Genomic DNA, 19,331 nt, shown 5'->3' with positions numbered 1-19,331 from the left:
AGGGACCGGTCGACCCAGAGGGTACAGAGGCACGCATACAGTGTTCTGTTAAGCTGTTATGCGAGGATACAGTCAAACATGTAAGGAGCATTCTGTATTAGGGACCGGTCGACCCAGAGGTTCTACCACAGGTAGTACAGAGGCACGCAAACAGTGTTCTGTTAAGCTGTTATGCGAGGATACAGTGAAACATGTAAGGAGCATTCTGTATTAGGGACCGGTCGACCCAGAGGTTCTACCACAGGTAGTACAGAGGCACGCAAACAGTGTTCTGCTAAGCTGTTATGCGAGGATACAGTGAAACATGTAAGGAGCATTCTGTATTAGGGACCGGTCGACCCAGAGGTTCTACCACAGGTAGTACAGAGGCACGCAAACAGTGTTCTGTTAAGCTGTTATGCGAGGATACAGTGAAACATGTAAGGAGCATTCTGTATTAGGGACCGGTCGACCCAGAGGTTCTACCACAGGTAGTACAGAGGCACGCATACAGTGTTCTGTTAAGCTGTTATGCGAGGGTACAGTGAAACATGTAAGGAGCATTCTGTATTAGGGACCGGTCGACCCAGAGGTTCTACCACAGGTAGTACAGAGGCACGCAAACAGTGTTCTGTTAAGCTGTTATGCGAGGATACAGTGAAACATGTAAGGAGCATTCTGTATTAGGGACCGGTCGACCCAGAGGTTCTACCACAGGTAGTACAGAGGCACGCATACAGTGTTCTGTTAAGCTGTTATGCGAGGGTACAGTGAAACATGTAAGGAGCATTCTGTATTAGGGACCGGTCGACCCAGAGGTTCTACCACAGGTAGTACAGAGGCACGCAAACAGTGTTCTGTTAAGCTGTTATGCGAGGATACAGTGAAACATGTAAGGAGCATTCTGTATTAGGGACCGGTCGACCTAGAGGTTCTACCACAGGTAGTACAGAGGCACGCATACAGTGTTCTGTTAAGCTGTTATGCGAGGATACAGTGAAACATGTAAGGAGCATTCTGTATTAGGGACCGGTCGACCCAGAGGTTCTACCACAGGTAGTACAGAGGCACGCAAACAGTGTTCTGTTAAGCTGTTATGCGAGGATACAGTGAAACATGTAAGGAGCATTCTGTATTAGGGACCGGTCGACCCAGAGGTTCTACCACAGGTAGTACAGAGGCACGCAAACAGTGTTCTGCTAAGCTGTTATGCGAGGATACAGTGAAACATGTAAGGAGCATTCTTTATTAGGGACCGGTCGACCCAGAGGTTCTGTACCACAGGTAGTACAGAGACACGCTAAAAAGATATCTGCTTAGCTTTCAAGCGAGTATTAAGTGAAACATGTAAGGAGTATTCTGTATCAGGGACCGGTCATCCCAGAGGTTTTACCACAGGTAGTACAGAGACACGCTAAAAAGATATATGCTTAGCTTTCAAGCGAGTATCAAGTGAAACATGTAAGGAGTATTCTGTATTAGGGACCGGTCGTCCCAGAGGTTCTACCACAGGTAGTGTAGAGACACCGAAGGCTGCTCCTGCCATCCGTTGTCGCTGATATTGTGCACGTGCTTCCTTTTTATAGTGTCGTTGGCATTGATATGCTATGTCATCTCTTTCTCTAGAACAAGAGAGGTTTTCCGCCGTACTCCTGTGTAATATGTTTATAGATTTCCTTCGTACTAGTTACTTTCCATTTAGTCTAATAATTAAATAAACTGTCTTGAATAAGTAATACTAGATGGTGTTCTTGAAAATATCCCCAAAAATTGTATTTAAAATGAAATGACGTAACGGTATTGATGACTAAATACTCATTTTCTTTAACAAGGAATGAACCCAAAAGCTGAATTCAGTAGATAATGATTTTCCGAGTATGTTGTCCACCTTGAGAAGTGGATCGTAAAGCTTAACGATACAGTGCTGTTGCAATAAGTAGTTTATGTTACTGTAATTTATTTAAGTGTTTACAATTATTGCTTATGCAAATTCGGATAGTTGTGCTTATTGTGTCAACATGTGACGCGCCTCTAATGATATTTTACTGTGCGAGTGGTAAATTATACGAAAATCGACTCTAGTTTACATAAAATGTTTTTGTGGTGTCTTTGCGAGTAAAACGTGCATTCTTACGTAATATCGCAACACGATATCTACTGCAAGATAATAAAACAATGTACGTACTTGGGTCTTATTGTTGTAACGGAAAGTATTGTTTGTCATTGCATAAGTTGTATCAGACTGGATGCAGCGATATTTGTTTTAGTCCCAGCTGTTGTTTAACCGTATTTATATATTTTTTTAGATAATTGTAATTAGGTTTCATTATTGAGATAGTTCAGAGAATTCAGTTGTAGAGACGGATCGTCTGCTTGGGAAAACCAGATATCGTATAAAAACTTGACTTGCAAATGGCACAAGAGAGAAGCTATAGATCTGAAAATAAAACATGGCAATATAAAGGGTACGACAAAGACTGATGTCCCTGGCCGGTCACGTCTTGGAGGACAATAAGCAGGATCTCTGGCACCGGGGGCTTCCTCACCGCTCCGCCTCACACTGTCATCCTCTGGAGGACAATGAGCAGGATCTCTGGCCCCGAGGGCTTCCTCGCCGCTCCGCCTCACACTGCTGGCCTCTGGAGGACGATGGGCAGGATCTCTGGCCCTGGGGGCTTCCTCGCCGCTCCGCCTCACACTGCTGGCCTCTGGAGGACGATGAGCAGGATCTCTGGCCCTGGGGGTTTCCTCGCAGCTCCGCCTCACACTGCCGGCCTCTGGAGGACAATGAGCAGGATCTCTGGCCCTGGGGGCTTCCTCGCCTCTCCGCCTCACACTGCCGGCCTCTGGAGGACGATGAGCAGGATCTCTGGCCCTGGGGGCTTCCTCGCCGCTCCGCCTCACACTGCCGGCCTCTGGAGGACGATGAGCAGGATCTCTGGCCCCGGGGGCTTCCTCGCCGCTCCGCCTCACACTGCCGGCCTCTGGAGGACGATGAGCAGGATCTCTGGCCCCGGGGGCTTCCTCGCCGCTCCGCCTCACACTGCCGGCCTCTGGAGGATAATGAGCAGGATCTCTGGCCCCGGGGGCTTCCTCGCTCCTCCGCCTCACACTGCCAGCCTCTGGAGGACGATGAGCAGGATCTCTGGCCCTGGGGGCTTCCTCGCCGCTCCGCCTCATACTGCCAGCCTCCAATGAGCAGGATTTGTAAATGAAAACGTACAACCAGCTATGTATTAGTCATTAAAACTTTCATCCGGTTAGGCATGAGTCCCTATGATAATAACTCCACAGCCATGTAAGTTTTTGTGTATGATGAAAACCTAAAGCAAACTATGTGTTATTTGACTACCATCAAGGTTTTACATTTCACACTGCGTTGAAAATTTGCTACCACAATTCAAATTTTGAATTATTCTAGCCTCTCTATGAGAAGCCATTTCAGTCAACAAATGTTAGACTAAGGTGTTTCGTTTACGTTTTACAATCAAGTCCGGTGTAAAGTTAACAATTAAATAATCATAACGTTGTAACAGATATGGAAAGGTCCAGTCGACCTCAGCAGGCATCTGCACTCTGCGGCACGGTACAGATACTGCGGAATGGTAGACGTTACCTTGAAGACTCTTGGAGCAATTGTAAAACTTATATTAAATGTAAAGAATACAATACGTTTCCAATTTATTTATTTTTCGGACGGGGCTTTTCGAAACCAAGGGTTTCATCATCAGGCGACTCCACACAAAAAATGTAAAATAAATACGTTGGAAAAGTATTGTTTTTTTTTACATTTGGTAGAATTTAGATGTTACCTTGTTAATTCACAACGCTACTAATATGAGTGGTAGTTTGGAGGATTAGTACACAAAAAATTGTCTATAATTTGTGTGAAAAACTGACGATATAGTTTATAACTCGAACATATAGATTTACACAAATCTGTAAAATCAGTTAATCACATTAATTATTTCGTTTGAATTACTGTAATAAACCCCATATTCTGGCTTGGGCAAATAATGTAAATCTTATCAAAAACTGACGATATAGTTTATAACTCGAACATATAGATTTACACAAATCTGTAAAATCAGTTAATCACATTAATTATTTCGTTTGAATTACTGTAATAAACCCCATATTCTGGCTTGGGCAAATAATGTAAATCTTATCAAAAACTGACGATATAGTTAATAACTCGAACATTTACACAAATCTGTAAAATCAGTTAATCACATTAATTATTTCGTTTCAATTACTGTAATAAACCCCATATTCTGGCTTGGGCAAATAATGTAAATCTTATCAAACAATTGACCGTTATAAGTGGGATTCCAGAATTCCTTCATTGTTTGAAAATTGAGTAGAATTAACGTCTGTAGAATTGAGTGCGAAAAAGCTACCTACACATTTTATATAAATCTCGTGTGTAAAAGTACTGTTGTTATATTTAAGTATGACAAGCGTGTCTATTCTGGGAATGTGGTGAGGAATTGCGATTGCAGGCAAACACCTGCCATTGATAAGCATTGTGGCCTTGTCTCCAAGGATGCTGACCCGGGGCTCCAGGATCCGAGCCGCCTCGTCTCGCCGCCCGCCCCAAATTGTTATCCTGCACCGTATACTTACTGCACCAGTAGCCAATTTGTGGTCTCCTTTTCATTCCTTCTCTCGTTTGTTTACTGTAGTTGTTTTACAGCTCACTGTGAATCGTTACTATAATATGATTAATTTCTATTAACAGGCACCGCGAAGTCTCCTTTATCAATGGTTCTGACTGGACCTTCTTCCTTGTTATCTAGTAGAGAATCGAGCGAGGTGAGGTTCAGTGACTAAACTATTCAAAATCTATTACTAATTACAAAAACCTCAAACTACTTTTTGATCAAAGTTGCTAACAGATTGATTCGTCCAGTCTCATTCTAACAACAACAATTATAAATTCCGATAGTTGAATAAAGTTGTCTGGGGTATTAATTGGACCGCAGGAAAGTTGTAGGCAACTTTTGCACTTCCTTGCATATCGATTTACCATCGCTTGCATTTGCTTTCAAGAATTATAATCTTTACACTACTCCTAATGCGTTTAATAAGCTTAAGCTAAACTCAGATAGAGTTGGACTTAATATTTTCAAATATTAAGTAGTTTGTTCACCTCCTAAACTCATAAGTTTTGCCTTGTATTATTAAATGAGCCTAGAATGTGATTGTTTTTCAGAAAACTTGAAATGCCACCTGGCTGAAAGGTTTGTAATAGTTCTAGAGGCTGTTGAGAGAACCCCGAACAATTCGGTTCTCAATATTTAGTAAAGCTCTCACAGTGTATCAATTTACATGTAATACAAACTGTGAATGTATCTTTGTTTATGATTTGGTGAATTTTGTTATTGTAAATCTGTTGTTGCTTAATGCAGCGTCTGGAATCTGACGCTCTCACAGACGACTTCTGGAATCTGGAGCCATGTTCGTCTGAAGAGATCCAAAAAAGCCGACGATGAAGAAGTTCAACACGAACAATTTACATCGTTTCGACATCAGAGACAACTAGATTACATAATATAACATGTAGTGTAATCCAGGGGAATTGGCATTCTTATTGTCCCAGGGCAAAATTGAGTGCTCTACAATGTTAGTGACACGATATCTGAGCTCGGTGGAGGAACCGAGTATTCTACACACAACATAGCTATGGTGAGAAGGATTGATTTAATACGAATGTTGAGTATAGCATCAGTGCACATACTTTTTAATGGAGTGTCTGGAATCTGATACTGTTACAGACATCAATCCTGAAATCTGAAGCCATGTTCGTCTGAAGAGATCGAAAAAAGTCGTCGAGGAAGAAGCTCAAAACGAGTTCCTTAAATGCGTAGAAATATTACTAGTTAAAAAGATTCCATATGGTGGAGTACGTTGCAAGATGTTAGACAATCAGTTTTGTCTATTCTTAATTGTAACAAAATTGTAGATCATTGTTATCTTTATTCACGGATTATATGACTGTTTAAAATGTTTTTTTTTTTTAGCTTATTATTCTAATTATAAGTATACCTCTGTTGTTAACTGTAGCACTTATTTATCTTTCGTATCATTGTAATCTATAGATAAAATAGACGTGACACAAGTCAATTTTTGTTCTTAAGGATAAGTTTGTTGTACATAATGTTTTATACGACAGTTTTTGTGTGTACCATATCACGTAGCGTAAGTTGGTGGGTTTTTGTATATTTGTGGCTTACATCACACAAGGAATTCACGCATTTCGTGGTTTTGTCAACACAGTAAAATGCAAATTAATGTGAAGGCCATCAAATGGCAAATCCTCTTTGTCATTTAATACTGTTGCACAATATTATTCAAGGTTGCGTGTGGGTCGTTGTATAAGGGAGATTGGTCTGTAGAAGTTGTAAAGGTGTCCGGTATCACGTCACTGATGGAAGCAGTCTGATTAATTATCCAACCAGTGATTGCTTCAAATATTGGGACAATTTCAATACGGGCATTAAACATTGGTAGTATAAACATTGGTTTGCCTGTTTAAAAAGAATTCACTATTACAAATGTCCCCACTATATACGTTGTGTAATATATGGTGTACATAAATAACTTGGTAGGATAACAAAGTTACCGTACTCTTGTTTTAATACTATGCCGATGCTAATAAACAAAAAGATGATTGAGTAAAGAAGCATTTACACTGGGCAGAGATTGAGATTGGCCTAAGGTAAAAAAGTTCTCTTTATTAATAAAGATTTCAGGTGGAGGAATTCTCAATATACATTGTTTAGTTACTGGTTGGAATTTATTATGAAGTGGCTTATTGCACATGATAAACAAATCATGTCCCTTGATAAACAATAGGCGTGTGTATACTAACACTCACTCGTTATACGCCATTTTTGTTTTAGTTGTGAAATTTCAAGATAAAATCTGCTGTCGAGTTTGTTGATTTACACGTAGTAAAGCGTGTTTGGAGCTATGACAAATTATTTGTCGTGTTTTTGTGCGTACCCTACAATTAGTCACGTGTGTGTTTCGTAAGACTGTAAGAGTGCAGTATTCGAGGTTCACAAAGTCGGCTTACTGTATTACGTGTTCTATAGAACAATCTCCAGATACACATGCCATTCTTCTCTTCTAATAAAGAAACGCATTACACGATATTAAGAAACCCATCCTTCTAAAAATATATTACTTTTATTAACCCTCCAACTGGCAGTCATTTTTTCCTGTAGTGGCAGCATGTTTTCGAGCCTCGTGCAAGGGTTTTTTAAAAAATTTATTAAAAATATAAATTAAAAGTAATATATATAGAAGTATATATTTTTGTGTTCAGAATTAAACATATAATAATATTAGTATTTAAATTTGGCCTTAAAAAATGCTGACTAAAAATTTTTTTTCCATGAAATTCAAAATTTACATTTTTTTTTTTTATTTGGGGGGGACCATACCTAGCAAACCAAGTTATAGTAAGAAAACTATAAAAGTGAGATATCCATTTTATGTCAAATTTATTCTAGTTTCAGAAACACATAAGCATTTTACAAATTTATGAAACTATAATAACACTATATAACAAAAAGCAGCGATGCGCATAAATTGTGAAAATAGGGTGTATATGTAAGAGTTTGCTAATAAAAGTTTTACTAATACAGTTTTACTTCAATACATGTTATATTGCATATTTTATTACTCAGAATGAAGTAAACTATACAGCAGTAGTAAAATAAATTCCATAACTTTTTTTTTGAAGAGTCGAAAAAAGTTTCATTTTGTCATTACTCAAAACTTTTGCGAAAAATTTTCGAAAAATGTATTTATTCTAAAATATATTTATTTGCACTACTGCAATATTTAACAATTCACCACACACTAAACACAACACTAAAACACAAATAAACCTACTAAAACTTACTAATAAACACGACTCGTCACATCAACAACTCAGACGGCATCGACAACATGGCGGTCACATCTTTTACGTTCCAAACTACGAACCTGGTACATTGCAACTACAATACAATGAGGAATAAAACTATAGTATTCCTTAGGCTTTTTTTTCCCGAATCCAATGGTGCATGAATCGAATCGATACGTTGCCGGAATATACTGTAATGAGTAATTATGCAAGGGAATGTTTGTTCATCAAAATTTTGATGAACAACAATCATAATTGGGTTGTGTTCATCAAAATTTTGATGAACAACAGTTGGAGGGTTAAGCAATTGACAAAGTAACCTTTGGGGAACTTTAACGATGGCAAAACCTGAAGTTGTTACGTTAAGAACTATTACTGTCCGCCTTAACATGTAGTACTTAACTGAGTTTTTAATTGCTACATGCCAACAGCGCTAACGTACGTATAATACCGTGGCTTCAGACAGAATTAAACATTTTGCAGTGTTCAATGAAAGTGTAATTTACTAATAAAAAATGTTAAGAAATCAAAATATTTTTGAATTTATTCCGTTCAAATACGGAATGAAATGTATTGCAACGTAACAGTGGTTCACAGCGCATCAAAACATTGGTAAAACATGTACAGTCAGTTGGTTATTCTTCAGTCAGCTTCAGTTTTAACATATTTTGACCGACGTGAAACTTAGTATGAAGAACAAACATGATATTCCTTAGAAGTTGCAACAATCCTCCTCTTCCTTGCTCCATAACCATGAACAATGTATCAATCATGATGTTCCTGGATGGTTACAACGAATTTCCTCCTCCCTTGCTCTATAGCCATAGAAAATCTATCAATTATATGATGTGATATTCATCAATTAATTCATCATTAATATTCATCAATGACTCTCCTTCTTCCTTACTCTATGACCATACACATCCACCTATCATATTCCTCTATGACTGTCCTCCTTCCTTGATATATAACAATAAAAATGCACCAACCATTATATTCCTCGTAGGTTACAACAATCTTCCTTCTTCCTTACTCTATAACCATACCCATCCACCTATCATATTCCTCTATGACTGTCCTCCTTCCTTGATATATAACAATAAAAATGCACGGACCATTATATTCCTCGTAGGTTACAACAATCTTCCTTCTTCCTTACTCTATAACCATACCCATCCACCTATCATATTCCTCTTTGACTGTCCTCCTTCCTTGATATATAACAATAAAAATGCACCAACCATTATATTCCTCGTAGGTTACAACAATCTTCCTTCTTCCTTACTCTATAACCATACCCATCCACCTATCATATTCCTCTATGACTGTCCTCCTTCCTTGATCTATAGCAATAAAAGTGCACCGACCATTATATTCCTCGTAGGTTACAACAATCTTCCTTCTTCCTTTCTCCATTACTGTAGTAGATAATTCGTAATATGCTGTTCCTCTGTGGCTGGAACACTGCCTTGTTCCTAATCTTGTATCATTCTATTCCTTTATACAAGTGTTAAGGGGGAAAAGTGATTTAAAACTTCTTTATTAGGTAGGCTCACTGATTTTTGTTGTGTCTAAAATATATTGTATGGATATATGATTAGCGTGGGTTGTTTTAGCACGACTATAAAAGATTATGGAGATTTCCAAATTATGGACTTATTTTTGGATAAGTATTTGTAGAAGATAAAATTCTGTCTTAAAGTGTGCTATAAAGGTATTAGCGATATACCAGTTCCCGATATAATATTGTGTCGTGAAGGCCATGGGGGACCCCGGTAATGAACCGAGTCCGGGAGGATTTCCCGGTGTCAAAGATGATTGTCGATCACAATCGTGTGGCGGTAATTAATTGGCACAATAAATTATTGTGTTATTGAGGGATCGCATGACATCCTGATCGCAAATAGCAAGGAGGAATACAATACCTCGAGTGACAAATGTCCCCTCGTTCTTGGCTACTGTCTCGCAGCACGTTTATACTGTAACATTACACGAGTGTGTTATGGTAACCGAATACGGTAATCATGATTGTTTCTCAATCCTTAGAAAACCTGTATACAGACTCCTGAATTCGGACCTTTGTCTTGTACGGAACTGATCACTGATTTCCATCCTTCACAATGCGTCGGGCAAACCTGTGTATTGGTTGGTTTTTTTGTAGGATTTGAATACGGGTCAATATGTACTTAAATTTAATTATAATACTGTTACCTTTGACATTAATTCAAAATGTTTGTTTATTTAGTATTTTTCAAATAAAATGGAATAATTATGGTAGTATTAGTTAATGCAACACTGTAAATAAGTTTTATTTGATAAATTATGCAAAGCTAAAATTTATAAACATTATTCCCGCTACAGCGGAGATAGATCTTAAATGAAAAATTAATTACAACTGAAATTAATTAAAAAGTCTCAATAAAACGAAATCAATGGATGGAGCAATACAAAAATAAACTTTGGAAACCCTCTAGAACTGACAGCAGTATACCAGTATGTTAAATGAACTGACATTTATGATACAACATCGTCATTTTGTATTTCGTGTTAAAACTACGCAAGAATATAAAATATAAAACAACCAATCTGGTCTCATAATTGTTCATCTGTTATCTGAAAACTCATCAGTTAATCCATATCGTTATTACTCCTCGATTTACCCCTCCCCCTTCCCACTGTTTAGTATGTATTTAATATTTCTTTTACTTTCATTATATTATAATTGCATATTTTTACGTGTATTACGTTTATGTAGAATTTGTTTAAAACTATATGATTATTCACGCATTTAAAAAACAATTATTGTATCCGCGCCATTGGTTTACGTCAGATATCTGATATTCCGTCAAATGTAATTATTATTTTAACGTACTATATCAAATTGTCGGGGCTCTCTGGCGTTGCATTGATCAGCCTTATTGTTTTAATATAAAAGAAATTTTTTATTCTTCCACAATTATAATTTTTTTAATGTCTCGTGTCGTGTTGATCCTCTTCCGTTGTATCGTCAAGTTGTTGAAGGGGCACTAGCACACCATTGTTGCACTGATGAACCTAGATGCACTCGTGTCGTGTTGCAACTGTTGCAGTAGCTCCGTCAAGTTGTCTTGGTTGACGACGGCGAGTTGTTGAAGGAGCACCAGCATACCATTGTTGCACTGATGAACCTTAATGCACTCGTGTCGTGTTGCAACTGTTGCAGTAGCTCCGTCAAGTTGTCTTGGTTGACGACGGCGAGTTGTTGAAGGAGCACCAGCACACCATTGTTGCACTGATGAATCTTAATGCACTCGTGTCGTGTTGCAACTGTTGCAGTAGCTCCGTCAAGTTGTCGGGGTTGACGACGACGAGTTGTTTAGGGAGCACTAGCACACCATTGTTGCACTGATGAACCTTAATGCATTCGTGTCGTGTTGCAACTGTTGCAGTAGCTCCGTCAAGTTGTCGGGGTTGACGACGGCGAGTTGTTTGGGGAGCTCTAGCACACCATTGTTGCACTGATGAACCTTAATGCACTCGGTGTCGTGTTGCAACTGTTGCAGTAGCTCCGTCAAGTTGTCGGGGTTGACGACGCGACGGCGAGTTGTTTGGGGGGAGCACTAGCACACCATTGTTGTACTGATGAACCTTAATGCATTCTGGTGTCGTGTTGCAACTGTTGCAGTAGCTCCGTCAAGTTGTCGGGGTTGACGACGACGAGTTGTTTGGGGAGCACTAGCACACCATTGTTGCACTGATGAACCTTAATGCACTTCGTGTCGTGTTGCAACTGTTGCAGCCGTACCGTCAAGTTGTCGGGGTTGACGACGGCGAGTTGTTTGGGGAGCACTAGCACACCATTGTTGCACTGATGAACCTTAATGCACTGGTGTCGTGTTGCAACTGTTGCAGTAGCTCCGTCAAGTTGTCGGGGTTGACGACGACGAGTTGTTTGGGGAGCACTAGCACACCATTGTTGCACTGATGAACCTTAATGCACTGGTGTCGTGTTGCAACTGTTGCAGCCGTACCGTCAAGTTGTCGGGGTTGACGACGGCGAGTTGTTTGGGGAGCACTAGCACACCATTGTTGCACTGATGAACCGTAATGCATTAGTGTCCGTGTTGCAACTGTTGCAGCCGTACCGTCAAGTTGTCGGGGTTGACGACGGCGAGTTGTTTGGGGAGCACTAGCACACCATTGTTGCACTGATGAACCGTAATGCACTGGTGTCGTGTTGCAACTGTTGCAGCCGTACCGTCAAGTTGTCGGGGTTGACGACGACGAGTTGTTTGGGGAGCACTAGCACACCATTGTTGCACTGATGAACCTTAATGCACTGGTGTCGTGTTGCAACTGTTGCAGCCGTACCGTCAAGTTGTCGGGGTTGACGACGGCGAGTTGTTTGGGGAGCACTAGCACACCATTGTTGCACTGATGAACCTTAATGCACTGGTGTCGTGTTGCAACTGTTGCAGCCGTACCGTCAAGTTGTCGGGGTTGACGACGGCGAGTTGTTTGGGGAGCACTAGCACACCATTGTTGCACTGATGAACCTTAATGCACTTAGTGTCGTGTTGCAACTGTTGCAGTAGCCGTCCGTCAAGTTGTCGGGGTTGACGACGGCGAGTTGTTTGGGGAGCACTAGCACACCATTGTTGCACTGATGAACCTTAATGCACTGGTGTGTTGCAACTGTTGCAGCCGTACCGTCAAGTTGTCGGGGTTGACGACGGCGAGTTGTTTGGGGAGCACTAGCACACCATTGTTGCACTGATGAACCGTAATGCATTAGTGCCGTGTTGCAACTGTTGCAGTAGCTCCGTCAAGTTGTCGGGGTTGACGACGACGAGTTGTTTGGGGAGCACTAGCACACCATTGTTGCACTGATGAACCGTAATGCATTAGTGCCGTGTTGCAACTGTTGCAGTAGCTCCGTCAAGTTGTCGGGGTTGACGACGACGAGTTGTTTGGGGAGCACTAGCACACCATTGTTGCACTGATGAACCTTAATGCACTGGTGTCGTGTTGCAACTGTTGCAGCCGTACCGTCAAGGTCGGCTTGCCCAACCGACTGCTTGCCAAGCAACTACTGAAAGTGGTTTTGCTTCAGTTTAACAAGGTTTACAAATTATATCAAATCATGTTTTATGTAGTTGTGTTTTCCATTTCTCTGCATATTTGTGGGAGCGGCTGTATTGAACTTGCTAAATTCTGAAACTATATTAAGAATCTAACAACAAAATCATCTATAAGACACCTCTTCCAGCTTCAACCAATCCCTATAGTCTTTCTCCTGGCATTGCGAAATTCATTACATCAAATGCTGGTAAAAGTTTTCTTATAAAAGTATCAAGCAACTGATAATAAAGCTCCAATTATTAGTTTTATTTTCAAATACGCGACGAAGTCTAGAAACTCTGAACTGATCGGATTTTATTCACTTATAATAATTTTGAAGTAAACAGAAGAGAATTTTTGAAGTAATTTTATTAAACAAAATTTCATAAAAGTATCTTGACCTTAGAAACGAGCCTCACAGCAATGTTTATAGGTAAGAACATACCAATTCTCTACCAATTACATATAGAGTCCGTCGCACAATGTATTGAAGAGACTCAGTTTATTGTTGCGAAACGCTCGTATACCGCAGTTTTATTGCCGCGGATATGTATTTTAACTGTTGACGTTGTATATTATTTGCCGTCCTTAAATGCTCAGCGCCAAAGCAAAGTTCACGTAAACAGGATAAACCCTCTACACAGATGACGTCAAAGTCTCTAGAAACAGGTGATGTGCTGCCGCGCGGTTCTTGGGCGTAACCTTTCCTTTGTGATTGATCACCGAGTGTTGTCCTGCCTCTGGCTTCCTTGATGTGTCGTTGCCGGGTCCCAGAACGAACCCGCATTAGTTGTGGCGCAGACTGAGATTTAAAGTGCGGCGGCCACAGGGCAAGACAATGACTTCTCTGATTAAGTTTGTGGAAGTGAAGACGCTATAGCATGTGGTAGCCAAAGAAGATAGACGACACCCAAATGTGACGATCACCTCCTCCAACTCCGTCAACCATCTTATCACATCTGTACGGCCGCTCGAAGAATTCTGATAGGAGCGAGATTTGCGGCTCTCTGACTGCTAGATTCTGCTCCACGTAAAGGCACAATTCCTGAAACACAGCTAATCTCAATGTCATAATATCAACTAAACCCCTCAAACATTTGGCTGCATCGGATTCTAAATCGATAATCTTTGCTGATTTTTAAAATTACAAAAATGTACATTAAGTAATGACAACAAGGTGGGGCCTAGTTGTTTACCAACATCAGCTTAGAGAGTGCATGTCGCGAATATAAAACAGGTAGGTAGGTGACTGATAACTAGCGTAACCCGTGCTGCTGCTGGGTAATAAGGTGTGAAATGCATTCAGTCTTGACCCACTCTCAGGTCGAGACCCGGCGCGCCGGCGTTAGGGGTTACTTTAACGGTTTGTGATGGTCACTAGAGCCACATTGTATCATTTAATCAGAGGGCAGAATCCTTAATGTGAATTGGTACTAGTGACATTTATATATTAATATCTCCAAGTAGTAATGGTGTTTTTTTACAAATCGCAATTTCTATGAGCGTAGATTACACAAATCCATTTTTATAAAGACGTACGTAGTTGGTTTTGTATTGAAATATTAATTATGAGCACTACAGATACAATGAGAAATAATATAATATTAGACAAATATCTCTCGTTTTAAAAAAAAGTTTAATTTAGAGATCTTAATTTATTTGACGTTTTAGAATCTTTTTTTATATTTATATGATCTTACAATACAACCTTTATCTTACCTTTGATACTTTACATTCAATATATTTACAAACAAAACTTTATTAACCATTTTTCTATTTCACTAGAACCTCGTTTGTGGACAACTCTAAACATCATGTTGAAGAGCGTGTGCGATCAAGGCAATGCCTCTTGTTTAAACTTGTTTAGATTTATAGTTTAGGAATTTTAAACTTGGTTTCTAGGTAGGTAAACAATCTACCCTGAGGCCTCTAGAACTTATAGCTCTGAAATTCTGAAATGTGTATATAATTAAGAAATTAGATTTATTTTATTGCATCGATATGAGCAATTTTTTCTAATGGATAAAGGTGTAACAGTAAATATCCAAACACATAAAAATAAAATTATTTAATTATGTTAGACCAATGGAATACGTTGGTGCCCATGTCTGGTTCCTTCTGCAGAGTTTTATTGGCGTTTGTTCACAAGTGGGATCAGTTGAACAACTGGTTCAATCGGAATTTTTACACGTTAGATTAGGATCTGATCGAGTTTCGATTAGAATAAACCTGCAAGTGATCACAGTCGATTCAAACAAAATACTGTTTTTCATGTAATAATTACTACATTTGGTCCCACAGTTACATAAGTCTGGGAATTACTCGTACATGAACCACCTTCAAATTCTCCTTTCCTTATCAAAATCTTTTTATTAAATTTATGCTTTATATTTTTGTTGACTTCAACGGTAGCCGTTGAATGGGTGATGATGATTGTATGTACTATGACCTCATGATGCACCGGTTATATGCTGCAGCATCACATCTTTGTAGGGATGACGAAATCGTCAAAAATCCTAATTGGGATTCTCATTTACTTGGAAATCCTGTAGTAGTTTATAACATGGATTCAAAGTATTTGTGACTACTGAAATATCTGTAACATACTTTATCTCAGACGTTTTCCTTTTCAATAAGCCTATTTTACTTACGCTTGTAGGTTACGTCCGTAATGTAACACACAAGGGCAGTCAGGGCCCAGTCGCTATTTGTTACGGATATTGCTTACACTTGCGTTATCGCAGTCATTGTAAACAAACCAGCGGAACATTGCTTAATTAACACCTCGGGTTCGTGTTTCCTCACGTTTAGAGTACAGAGATGGGTCTAATTAATTACCATATGAGACATGACAACTCTATTGTGTATATTTCACTCTACTCTGTAAAAAGTAGACTAGTTTTACATTTTCAAATTTCATTTATTTTTGCCTATTGAGTTACAGCATTGTAATGTTGAATGAGCTTTGTACTTGTACCGTACATAGTCTGATAAGCACCGAAAAAATGTCAAGAATACAAATAACTAACTTCAAAAAACTATTTTTTAGAATCAGAAAAAATTACTAAGAAATGCATAGGCCTATTTATTGTGTTATAAAGTAATAAAGTTATAAGTTATAAAAATGTGTTTGTAAAAGTGGGGTTAGTAAAATATAAAAATATTAGTTTGCTATTTCGATACACAACAAACACCTTCAAGGCTTCTTCGGACTTCATGGTCGGGATTGGTTTTATAATAGAAACATTACACAATTTTATTTTTAGTGAAGAATTTTAATTATGGATTTTAAAATTAAGACGCTTAACTGAGTGGGATCTAAAATCCTTTTTCTCTGAACGAAATACTAAGATTACTTTCTATTGATGTCTTTTCGTGCTAGATTAGGAACGTTGTAAACAAAATAAAAACGAATCTACCGAGTAGTTGCATATGTTTGTATTACGAAGGAGTTAACGGTTCTACCATATATTCTAAAGAAGTTTCGCTGGTTTGCTGTATTTTTTTTATCTTAGAACGATTTGTAGACTGTGTTACACAAGAAAACAGATCACGTTAATAACACGTGTCATCTCGCAATGAGGCCTTGGAATAGTAACGATGAATTGAATTACCAAGCGAAGGAAGTGAACAAAAAACTCTGTTAATGATGTTGGCGTAGCGGCAGGCGGTCTGGTCACGTGAAGTAACGGAAGTAATTGTCACCAGATCACACGTGCTTGCTCACAGGCATCATTGTTGTACTGTTAACATCTGGAGGCGACATAAACTGTTGAGGTCGTTATGTTAAGTGATGGGTAGCAGCAACATGGCAAGTAATGGAAATACCCGGGAGGTAGTGCACTAATTATTGAAGTTATTATGAGTGATGAGGAACGTTACTGCTCGCATATCCCAAGTTGTAATGGAAACAACCGGGAGGCAGTACAATAATTGTTGAAATCAGGATGTGATGAGGAACGTTACTGCTCACATTTCCAAAATTAGAAACATCTTGTAGACAGTACAATACAATAATAGTTGAAATCATGATGAATGATGAGGAACGTTACTGCTCGCATATCCCAAGTTGTAATGGAAACAACCGGGAGGCAGTACAATAATTGTTGAAATCAGGATGTGATGAGGAATGTTACTGCTCACATTTCCAAAATTAGAAACATCTTGTAGACAGTACAATAATAGTTGAAATCATGATGAATAATGAGGAACGTTACTGCTCGCTTATCCCAAGTTGTAATGAAAACATCTGGGAGGTAGTGCACTAATTATTGAAGTTATTTTGGTTGGTGAGGAACGTTACTGCTCTCATATCCCAAGTATTGGAAAACTCCGGGAGGCAGTACAATAATTTGCTGAAGTCACGATGAGGAATGGGCAATGGAAATGGATAGAAATTTGCTAGAAAGTGGACTGAAACTGGGAGGACATATAAAAATTTTCTTTTTTTATATAAAGTTTTCATTTAGTAAGTTCTTGACTGCACTTAGTCCTAAAAGGCCTTTTGTGCTTTATTATGGAGTGTTAAGATTTTCAGAATAGATTGTTGGTAGGGGGCCACCACGTCTTGAGATTCCATGTGGAGGGATAACAGGCTGAATATCTCATGTCTTTCATATCATCTTCGAAGAATGGGAAGCTGGCTCTGTACAGTCTCTTGCAGTCAAAGCTGGTAGGGAGATCGTTCAGGTTAGCAACAGCCTACAACATTAAAGGAGTTACACCCATTGCAGTAGTCATCCTCTGCAGTAAACTATGCCTTTCGATCAGACCTTATACCACTAATATTTTGACATTTGTAATTAATGATGTGTCACGTTTGGAACATCCTGAGGTTTGCCTAGATGTAAGTGACATACAGGTTTTTGCTGTAAACTATGTAGGTTGTACTGGAAGGTATAAGCCGGAGGGGGGGGGGCGTTCTTGATTAACTGAATGTTCTGGTTAAATTTTTAGGTATATATATATATATATATATATATTATGTAGTTGCTACAACTTTTCTCTGACCTATAGAGGTTTATTATATTGTTGTATGTTATGTTCCAGCTAAGGGTGCCATTGCAGGTCAACTTCACTGTCCGTTCAAAGGATGTAGTGGTCAATATCCAGAAGCACCATCTGACTGTAGGACTGAAGGGAAAACCTCCCATCATAGATGGACAGTTGGAGCATGAGGTCAAGGTTGAAGAATCCACCTGGGTCCTAGAGGATGGCAAAGCACTCCTCATCACTATTGAAAAGGTGGTCTATCTACACATTATGCTCTTAGACTTAAAATGAATGGGTTTGACTTGTTAAATGTCAATTTAAATTACATTTAAATCAGTAAGTGATAAAGTTGTTCTTGTTACTAAGAAAATATTTATTGTTAGTTTTTTGCCATTTATGTAGATTTCTTAAATAAATATACATTCCTAAGATATGAAAAACTATATTACAAAACATGACAGGAAAAATAAATAATTCTTAGTCACGTTGTTTCTAATGTGATCCAGTGATGATGTGTTATATTCCTACTGTAACATAGACTAGATGTGTAATCTGGTGATGGTGTGACCATTATGTTTATATCAAGCCTGTCCATCGTCCAAAGCTGCTACATCCATTATCACAAGTAAATAAATTTGAATGTCACATTATTTAATATACAGTAGTTATTTTATCAGAATATTGGAAATGGGACAAGTCTATGAGTAGACTTGACTGCAAAGCAATGCAAGAGGTGGAGGGTCTGCAGATAGATGTGGCTAGAGATACCCTGTAATTGGCATTACTGGGAGAGGCACAAGGAGGTCAAGGTGCAGGGCACAATTAGGAGGTATATTGTGTCTGTTAAATTGGAAAACAGTTGTATTAACTGGTTTTGTTTAGTAAAAATAGTAATAACCAAAGAATGTTTTACCAAATAATACCCAAGCCACAAATTATTTGTTTTATCAAATATGTTTAAATATAAATTTTCTTATTGTGACATTTACCCATGATAATTATATGATTATTATATTAAATATACTTACTTACTTACTTACTGCCGGGGCGTAACAAATCTCAGTTGATTCTTTGCCTCGTCTATGAGCCTCTTCCACGCCACAATGTGGCGTGGTTAATATATGCATATATTAAATATGCTTAAAGTTAATTTTTGCACACTAAAAAAATAGCTCTGGGACCATTTTAATTGCTTAGGGACAATTCTCCTGAAGATTTACACTATAGTACATGTATTATCATATCGTAGTTCATTTGTCACAGTACAATACAATTTTACTTTAAATAAGTTCCTTAATATGGAATATTGTTTTATATAAATAAAAAAATACAACTAAAATGC

The 19,331-nt window shown here is 38.7% G+C and overlaps 1 protein-coding gene across 1 annotated transcript in view; it reads left to right on the top strand.

Moving 5' to 3' along the window:
• LOC124357214 (nuclear migration protein nudC) overlaps positions 1–19,331 on the top strand; it is a 128,541-nt gene that overhangs the window by 102,602 nt on the left and 6,608 nt on the right. The window contains exon 5 of the mRNA XM_046808761.1: positions 18,047–18,241. Coding sequence (XP_046664717.1) covers positions 18,047–18,241 — 195 coding nt within the window. The remainder of the gene's footprint in view (positions 1–18,046; positions 18,242–19,331) is intronic.

Source organism: Homalodisca vitripennis, chromosome 3 (assembly GCF_021130785.1).
Source record: "Homalodisca vitripennis isolate AUS2020 chromosome 3, UT_GWSS_2.1, whole genome shotgun sequence".
In the NCBI taxonomy this organism is placed as follows: domain Eukaryota; kingdom Metazoa; phylum Arthropoda; class Insecta; order Hemiptera; family Cicadellidae; genus Homalodisca; species Homalodisca vitripennis.
This window is presented reverse-complemented; position numbering and strand designations above follow the sequence as displayed.